This window comes from Vigna angularis, chromosome 10 (genome assembly GCF_016808095.1).
Source record: "Vigna angularis cultivar LongXiaoDou No.4 chromosome 10, ASM1680809v1, whole genome shotgun sequence".
Classification (NCBI taxonomy): Eukaryota; Viridiplantae; Streptophyta; class Magnoliopsida; order Fabales; family Fabaceae; genus Vigna; species Vigna angularis.
This window is the reverse complement of record NC_068979.1, coordinates 29,965,161-29,975,480: the sequence shown is the minus strand read 5'-3', so window position 1 is coordinate 29,975,480 and position 10,320 is coordinate 29,965,161. Positions and strand designations below refer to the sequence as shown.

The 10,320-nt window shown below is 35.5% G+C and overlaps 1 protein-coding gene across 1 annotated transcript; it reads left to right on the top strand.

Annotated features, from left to right (window-relative positions):
* Positions 1 to 1,706: 1,706 nt before the first annotated feature.
* LOC108335000 (leucine-rich repeat extensin-like protein 3) lies at positions 1,707 to 4,403 on the top strand. The gene has a single exon (XM_052869005.1). It carries the CDS (start codon positions 1,722 to 1,724, stop codon positions 4,254 to 4,256), a length of 2,535 nt encoding a protein of 844 aa, XP_052724965.1. The 5' UTR covers positions 1,707 to 1,721; the 3' UTR covers positions 4,257 to 4,403.
* The last annotated feature ends 5,917 nt before the right edge of the window (positions 4,404 to 10,320 follow it).

The window sequence follows — 10,320 nt, the reverse complement described above, 5'->3', positions numbered from 1 at the left end:
TCTCTTTATATAGCCTTCTTTGAGAAAGATTTGTTGCTTAAAGAGAGTTGACTTCGAAGCAAGCATGTATCTTCAAGTATTAAGTCAGGTGCTCGATAACATCAGAGCAATGGTGCTTTTTACGAAGGTGACGTATACGACTTCTGCATAGAAAAAAGCATTAAGGAAACATTCTAAGAATGTCTTCCTATCTCTTAACATGCATTAAGGAAACATTCTAAGAATGTCTTCCTATCTCTTAACATTTTTTTGATGTTGTATAGACTTTTAAATAAAGTTTGGTGTTGTCATAGTATGAGACAAAGTATCACATATAAAGAAGTAGTGTAGTAAGTATTTAGGTATAAGTTTGTTATTTTAAGTAACATAGTTTTTACAAGGTGTATGGTTTAATAAAAGATTAGATATAGGTTAAGCAAAACTCGTGCCTATTGGGAAGAAGTTTGAAAGATAAAGCAAGTCCAGATGAAAAACAACCAAGTGCTACTAAAGCAAATGGAGAGGTGTTCGAAGACCAAGGAAATGTTAAAAATGCTACGGAGAATAGCAACCTTGACAAAGGGAATAACAACATTCAAGCAAATGCAGTCAGGGACATTTTTTGTCTCCAACCCTGACGTTTACGGCGGCTCAGAAAGGCACAGTGAGACGAAGGCTTGAATAGGAGATACAGTGCTGGCGACGAAGCATGATGGTGAGAGAAACCTTGAAGGAAAAGATTGTGCCGATGTCGTCAACGACACCAATCGTGGCCACTGTTACATGACTATCCGTACCTATTTCGTTTAAAATATATATCCTCTAATTTTGCATTAGTCTTTATATATCTAATAGGGGTTATAGATAAAATGTAAGCTTGATTTTATTGGTAAGTTGGCAAATTTGCAGCGAAAATTAAGAAAGTAGACAAAAAGAGTTTTTTTTAAAAATTACATGAGTAAGTTAATAATTAAGAGTAAAAATTAAGTAAACTTTCCTTGAAAGTTTTCAGAATTATATTTTATATTTCTCTCTATATGAGTTCGTTAATTACTGTTTCTCTTTTATTTCAACAGTTATGCTACTTTTTAATTGGAATATATTCTTTTTTTCAACTTTGTTGCTAGATACTCTCTGGTTCCCTGAATGAAAATAATTTTAGTCTTCTAACAAAATTTCCAACTGGAAAACATTCTCAAATAAAGTATCATTTTCCCTCTCTAATTTATTCTCAAATTAATTACTTTATTCATAAAGTATTTATAATTTTTTTATAAGTTAATCTATTTATAGAAAAATAAATATGGTATTCTTTAAAACATAAAGTATTTATATTTGTTTATAAACTATATGAATAATAAAAATGTCACTAACAAATATGTTTAGTGAAACCAATACTCCTTGCCAAAGAGTTATACCATATATACCTACATTTTTCTATAACCCTAATTAGGTATATATAAAGACTAATGCAACATTAGTATTAGTTTGTTGAAGAAGGACCAATTCAATGAGTTTATTATTATTATCTAAGCATCGTCACAACGTACATGCTTTCTAAATATGCATGCAACGTTCAAAATTTGTGGTCATAGTTTAGAGAGAATCCATACTATTCGGAAATAAAGCTAGAAAGAAGCTATAATTTTTCACAAAACCTTGTTTTCTACATCTATATATAATGCATTCTTCATTGATCTCATCATCAACCTTCAGCCTTGGGCCATCCAAGGGGGTCAGATATGGCTCACCATTGTTCAAACAAGGCCCTTCTTTTCATTTTTCTTTCTCTTTTTTCAACCTTTTCAAGTGCTCATCTTCTTCCTGAAATCATCCACGTTGAGCCAATTTATTCAACTAATGTTGAAGATGACGCACTACTAGCCCCAGCCCCAGCACCCGAAATAGAATTCCGAAACGATGAACCCCTTACTCCACCACCAACCAGAAAAACAAATGAAAGACTGAAGAAGGCCTATGTTGCTTTTCAGGCATGGAAGAAGGCCATTCACTCCGACCCTTTGAACATCACCGGGAACTGGGTTGGTGAAGATGTTTGCTCTTACAATGGTGTGTATTGTGCTCCTGCCCTTGATGATCCCACCCTGAATGTGGTTGCTGGCATTGATCTGAACAATGCAGACATTGCTGGGAGCCTCCCAGAAGAATTGGGACACTTGGAAGATATTGCACTTTTCCACATTAACTCCAACAGATTCTGCGGTGTTATCCCAGACAGCTTGCTGAATCTTACACTTGTGCATGAGTATGACATCAGCAACAATCGCTTTGTTGGTCGGTTTCCTTCTGTGGTCCTCACATGGCCGAACTTGAAGTACCTGGACCTCAGATTCAATGACTTTGAAGGACCCTTACCCCCAGAGCTTTTTGAGAAGGATCTTGATGCAATCTTTTTGAACAACAACCGTTTCTCATCCCTCATTCCAGACACCATAGGAAAATCCAACGCCTCGGTCATCACCTTTGCCTACAACAATTTCAAAGGCTGCATTCCGAGCTCTTTCGGAAACATGAAGAACTTGAACGAGATTGTGTTCGTAGGAAACAGCCTCGGAGGATGCTTCCCACAGGATGTTGGAAAGATGGAAAACCTGACGGTTTTGGATTTAAGCGACAATGGGTTTGAAGGGACTCTTCCTAACTTGTCAGGACTGAAGAAGGTCGAGGTGATAGACATTTCGCACAACAAGCTCAGTGGATATGTGTCTAACACTGTGTGCCAACTTCCTTCCTTGAAGAACTTCACATTCTCTCACAACTACTTCAATGGAGAAGCTCAGAGTTGCGTGCCTTCACCCAATTCGTTGGTGGCTATGGATGACTCATACAACTGTTTGTCTGGAAGGAAGGATCAGAAGTCATCCAAGAAGTGCTTGCCAGTGCTAACTCGCCCTGTGGATTGCAACAAGCACTGTGGAGAAGGCAAAGAGAATGGCCATAGCCCTAGCCATAGCCATAGCCATGCACCAAAGCCAACTCCATCTCCTAAACCTGAGACACCAAAGGTTGTACACTCTTCACCACCTGTACATTCACCACCACCACCACCAGTTCATTCTCCACCACCTCCCGTACACTCCCCACCACCTCCTCCAGTTCACTCTCCTCCACCTCCCGTTTCCTCACCACCTCCACCGGTACACTCCCCACCACCTCCTCCTGTCTCCTCTCCACCTCCACCAGTTCACTCCCCACCACCTCCTCCCGTCTCCTCTCCACCTCCACCAGTTCACTCCCCACCACCTCCTCCCGTCTCCTCTCCACCTCCACCGGTACACTCCCCACCACCTCCTCCTGTCTCCTCTCCACCTCCACCAGTTCACTCCCCACCACCTCCTCCCGTCTCCTCTCCACCTCCACCGGTACACTCCTCACCACCTCCTCCTGTCTCCTCTCCACCTCCACCGGTTCACTCCCCACCACCTCCTCCCGTCTCCTCTCCACCTCCACCGGTACACTCCCCACCACCTCCTCCTGTCTCCTCTCCACCTCCACCGGTACACTCCCCACCACCTCCTCTCGTCTCCTCTCCACCTCCACCGGTACACTCCCCTCCACCTCCTCCTGTTCACTCCCCACCACCTCCCGTTTTCTCACCACCTCCTCCTCCCGTCTCCTCTCCACCTCCACCAGTACACTCCCCACCACCACCTCCTGTTTTCTCACCACCTCCTCCAGTTCACTCCCCACCACCACCACCAGTCAACTCTCCACCTCCACCAGTTTATTCCCCACCACCACCAACACCAATTTCCTCCCCTCCACCACCAGTTGCCTCCCCACCACCACCAGTTCACTCTCCTCCTCCACCAGTTTCCTCCCCACCACCACCAGTGTACTCTCCTCCTCCACCAGTTTTCTCTCCCCCACCACCAGTTTCCTCTCCACCTCTACCACCACCACCAGTGTACTCCCCACCACCACCAGTGTACTCCCCTCCTCCACCAGTTTTCTCTCCCCCACCACCAGTTTCCTCTCCACCACCACCACCACCACCTGTGTACTCTCCACCACCGCCAGTGCACTCTCCTCCTCCACCAGTTTCCTCCCCACCACCACCAACACCAGTGTACTCACCACCACCACCAGTGTACTCCCCACCACCAGTTTACTCTCCTCCTCCTCCAGTCTCTTCACCACCACCACCACCAGTGTATTCCCCACCACCATCAAAATGGGACGATGTTTTCCTTCCACCACACTATGGCTCCTCATACAGTTCACCTCCTCCACCAACAATTGCTGGATACAACTAAAAGAGTTTGCAATGCCATTAACATATTTGTCCTTCTTTTTGCTATGGTTCCCAAGAGTCTTTGGTGAAAAACTGAACTTCTTGTCCTTGGATTCTGTGTAACCACTTAAGGGGTTCATCTCCACGAATTCTAATTCTATGAAATATTATGGGGCTTCATCTAATTCTGATAGCATCTTCTTATTCTTAATCACCTACTATCACAAGATGAATTAGTACTAAAAAAGAAACTTAAGCATTTGTCCCTCATGCAGATATTAAATTTCAAACTTACGTGTTAAAAAATTGGTCGTAAGTTACTTAAAAAGAAGTAAAAGTTAATGAGTAAGGATAGCATTTGAGATTCATTTGACATATTTAAAAAAAAATCTTAAAATAATAAATTTTTATAGTTTTTTTGAAAGAAAAAATAAAAAATTAAGGAAGGATAATATCAAATGTAAAAAAATTATGTTTGTCAAAAATATCTTTTCTAAACTGAATCGATTATTTATAAACTGTGATTTTCCATCGTAGATTGAAATATTAATAGTTTCTTAACTTTCTAAAAATAGTAATCTATACTATATTAAAATGATAGTTAACTAATATATGCATTTTATTTGATAATTTTACAGTTTTTTTACCTTTTTAGCCAATTTATCTTTCTGACAAATTTGGTATAATAATTATAAAAATAGGTAAATTTAAAAAAATACAAGAAGAATAGACAAGTGGTGCTGCTCAGTTTAAATGGAGAAGTTGTGGATCCCCTTACTTTTGTTTTAATCATCACATTGAAAGTAAAAAAAAAGTAAAAGTCTTTAAGTCTCACCACGACTTCAATTTGATGTAATAAATTATAATAAAGTTTTAAGGGTTAAATATGTTTTTAGACCCTCAATCATCATGCGATTTTAGATTTCGTCATTCTTTCAAACTTTGGTACACTGATCCTTGACCTTAAAAAACTCTAATTTTTAGTCATCGAAAATCAACGACGTTAAATTTAATCTGACGTGGTTAACGGTGTACGACGTATGATGTTAACTTACTTGCTCACTGTGTGTCACGTTTGTGCCATGTTTGATATCAGCGTTTGTGCCACCACCTTCCACCATCATCGTTCTCATCTTCGCCACCATAGGACCTTCGTGTTGCCATGGCGAAGCAAAACTGCAAACCCAAACCACAATCACGAAGCCAAATCGAAATCTAGAAACCTTCATCGTGCATCAGTTCATCTTCCTCCACTACCATAGAGACCTAAATCAGAACCCAAGAACACCAAAATCACAAAACCCTAAATCCCCAATTTTCAAAAACCTCCACATTGTGCGATGTCTTCCTTCTCATCGCAATCATCAATTTCAATTTCAATTTCACAATTGAACCTAAACAAAAGAGAATTATTGTCAATGATTCAAGATTGGATGTCAAATCTGGAAGTAAATGTTTCATGATTAAAGAAGAAAGTAAATGTTTCATGTAGTTCAACAGTTTACGATGCTATGATTCAAGATTAGATGAAAAATCTAGAAGTGGGGATTCTAATGTTTTAGGCATAATTTAGTTTTATTTATGAGAAATTCTTATATTAAAAATAGAAAATATATTGCTTGAGATCTACCTTTTTTTTGTTTTTGCATCCTTCCCAGGTTATCAACATTGAAAGTCGTCACTCCTCAAAGCCAAGGTTCATGAATCATGTCTTTTTATTTTCTGATATTCCCAATAAAGTTCTCATCTTTTCTGATATTCTCATCAAAATTCTCATCTTTTATGATATTCTCAATAAAGTTCTCATCTGATATTAGAAAGAAACCTTTCACGAGTTTTGTCTAATTACGCGTACAATTTTTTTGTGTTTATTACGTGATGAGATGAGAGTTTTTATACCCGATTGGCTTATCTTGTTTTACCATATTGATTTTTTACTGGAGTAGACACAAAAGAGAAGAAATCCTTTGTATGCCTGTGCTCCTAAATTGACTTTTTGAGAGAAGGGTTATTAATAGGAGATGTAAAGACGGAGAAGAAAAGGAAGTGTGCACTATAAGGAGAGGCTGGGTGCGGTGGGGTCCTCGCCGGCGTACCAGGCGTTCACCTCCTCACACTGCTTGCCAAAGTTCCCAACCCAGGCGATGGAGACTCCCAACCAAAGATGCAAGGAAGGAGACGGAGGGAGAGGAAGGGAGAGAAGCAGGGAAAGAGAAAAAATGATGTGGCACACCGTTAGCCAGCTCAGCCTATTTTTAACGGCGTTAGTTTTGGAGAACGAAAAATTATAGTTTCCTTTAGGACAATGATGAAAGTGTAACAAAGTTTGAAAGAGGAACTAAAACTAAAATCGCTTGGTAGTTAAGGAACTAAAAACATATTTAACCCAAGTTTTAATCTTAATATAAAGTTATTTTGGAACAAGATGAATTATAATTTAGCCCTGCAGATCAGTCAGACCAGCCCAACAAGTTGACTCATTAAAAAAAATCAAACTCGTGTCACATCACTTTATATTAATACAACCTGACCAAAGTTTGATAAAGTTTGGTCAAGGTCTGACATAGCTCATCCAAGGTTTGACACATGGGTTGTAAAGGTCTTAATCAAGTTGTATCAAACATTGATCGAGCTATGTTAGACTTTGGTCGAGTTGTATCAGACTTTGGTTGAGTTGTATCACACCTTCGTTGGGTTGTCGGACTGTGTTAATATGAAGTGTCGCAGCACAACTTCAAATTTTTTTCATGAAACTTTGTTCAAATTCCAAAACTTACGATACTAATCAAAATTACAATAAATACTTTTTTCAAATACATATCGAAAATTCCTAGTGACTTTCCATCACGTCTTCAAATTTCTCTTAATTGGACTGAGTAGCTCCAACCTTCTTTGTAGTGACCAGAATGTTTAGTCTTCTCCTTCTGCAACCAAAATCTTTTTTCCCCTTTTGATCTTCATCCTTTTGTAAGAAAGCACCATAGGCAGCCATGGTCCCTCTCCCTAGATTTCCAACAGGGAATCTCGAAAAAGCAGTCCCTACTCCTCCTTTCCACCCTTAAATCTTGGAAAATTGGTCTCATACCCCTTCTTCGTGTGCAAATTAGTTGTTCAAAACACACATACATAATCCCCATACCACTTGGAAATATACTTGGCACATCATTTACACATTAAAGCCTCAAAGATACAAGGCAACATCCCCCAAACACTCACATATTACTAAAGGAATCATTCAAAACACATATCATTATGCAGTTTACACTCATTCCCATCAAATATACTGCATATATACAATCCTATATAACACATACCTGCATTTTTCACTCCTTCAACCTGCATATATCTCACATACCCAATCATCACACACATATAATTAACCCAACCCTTAACAAAACTCTATTAACATAGGAAACCCCCTAACCATCACTGTCACTAACTCTTCATCTTGAAACCAACACAACAACGTGCATCACCTCCTCCCATATTGAGCTTCAAACAATGTCATCCTGATACTAGAGTGGTAATTATTATTGTAAGCGAACTCAATCAATGATAGAACCTCATTCCAACTTCCAAGATTATCTAAAACGCACGTCCTTAACAAATCAACCTTCAACCTTTAATTACACATTAAATAATCTAATCTTGCATTAGATGATATTCTATAAGTAAACATTTTGTCACTATTTGCTCTAATTTGATTGTAGAAACAATATCAATCACAAAAGCAAACATATGTCATGATAAAACCTAATTAACACGATTAGGATTAGGAGTTGGTAGAGACAAACATGTACTTCTATATAAAAAAACTCTGTGACAAAATCCTAGTCACATTTGAAAATAGATAATTAAAAAATATATATAAATCTAAAATCTGAAATTAAATAAAGAAAAATGGAAGAAAATAAATGAAACAAATATAACCTTAAGATTGTGAATTGGGGTAATATTTTGATCTCTTGTATAATTTTCTTGATTCATAATTATTAAATATTATATATTCTTAAAAATTCTCAACATACGAAGAAGAACACAAAATTGTAATTAACTTTGAAAAAAAAAAGAAACTTGCTGTACAGATCCAAAATCTCATTAGTTTGAGTACAATTATATTTAATTATTTTATATAAATTTAAATTAACAAAATAAAATTAAAAAGAAAATTTCCACTAAAAACAATTAGATTGTTCAATATTAGCCATTTTTATGATTATTAAATATTTTACATATTGTAAAAAGTAAAATGAAAAAAGGGTGGGCCAAAAATAGAGAACTTTAAAAAAAATAGTTAAAATAGATTTCAAATTCATTTTAAAACCATCTTAACTTTTCTGTCAAACATGTTTTGTTTTCTTGAAAATGAAGTTTGAAAAATGAAACTAACATCCTGTCCAAGATAATGAACTTGGTAATTATTCCATTAATTGCGTTTAAATCGGGTCATTATCAAGCTAAAAACATTAAAAAATCTAACGAGTAATTTATAATATTTCTTTATCATGAAACGTGTCCATAGTTGATCTTTTGTTTCATATTATTTTCACAGCCACAAACATTACTTCATTATTATTTCTTTTCTCTCCGTTGGTTTCGTGCCTAACTTCGCAGTCATTAATCTGCATACCAGATTTTCCTCACTAGCACGACATAACATAAACCATCAAATTATTCGTTAACTATGTTTAATAATAATTGAGCTTATCTTCCAAGGTTTTAAACAGATCATAAATAATCCTTCTAGAATTGGTGATCCGAAGTTTAAACAATTTTAGTTAGATTCAAAATTCATAATTTCTTGTTATTGAAGAAGAAGAAAAAATAGTAAAAAAAGTAGAAGCATATAGCAATTCGAAACCCAATAAAACTTCAACTTTAGAATTTAATTTTTTTGTCATTTCTTGCCATTTGGCATTGTACCTTTCCTTATGTTCCCACTAAATGATTCTTTTCATGAACAAACGTTTGATTACTGAAAATACTTAGATTGTAACGAAGTTCGGTCTAATTCATGATAATATAGGATGAAATGTTATATGGAGAAGTTTGTTTATTTTATTCTATAATATATAGAATAAAATATGATAAAATATAAAAAGATTTATCTTAATTTTAATTTTTAAGTTTAGAGAATTTTTATCACATGAAAGATATTTTTAAAATGTTTTTTTTTTCTAAAATTTAATTTTAAAAAAATATTAAGTAAATATTTTCAAGTATATTTTATCAAAATATTCTTAGTAATTCACAACTTCTCATCAATTTGTAATGCATAATCCGTGTTTTCTTTTACTGAACTATGATATAAAAGTTAGTTTAAATAAAATATTAAATATGTTTGTTCACAAATTATTTTTATAAATTATCTTCTGTCTCTAAATTAAATATATACTTATTTCCTGTTTACATTTTATAAAAATTTAAGTAAAGTATTATTTTAAAAAAACTACATGTAAGTGATAAGTTTTTATTGTTGAAAAAGTATCTCTCTTTATTAATTAACTCACCGATACAAATATATATTATATAATGTCTAAAAATATGATTATAATTATGTTTATAAATAAATTAAAAATATATCTTCTAATTAATAATATAATAAATATTAAATAATCATGATAATATCATAATATTAATTATATAATAAACTGAGTTTCACAATAAATTATACTTTAACATATTCACTTTAATAAGGGAAATATTTTACGTTACTTTCAATAAGTGCAAACATGATATAGGTATATAAATTAGTTTATGTTAATAAATAATTTATTAATTAGCTAAATAAATTAATAATTAATTTATTGAAATTGCTAAATACTTTAATGGAATAAAAATTGACAAAATATTGTTACTAGGAAGTGACCACTCACATCACCAACCAACTTATCTTGAAAGTGCTACTAATTCCACATGCATTTACAGTGAAATTTCAACTTCCCATGACAACTATGAATCATCTGCAACCCATCAAACGTTGTATTTCGAACCTTTCACACAGTTTCGTCGTCTCTTTCCACCCAACGACCACCAGACCATTGCACTAGTCAAAACGTGAAAAATTCAAAACGTTGTATCAACTT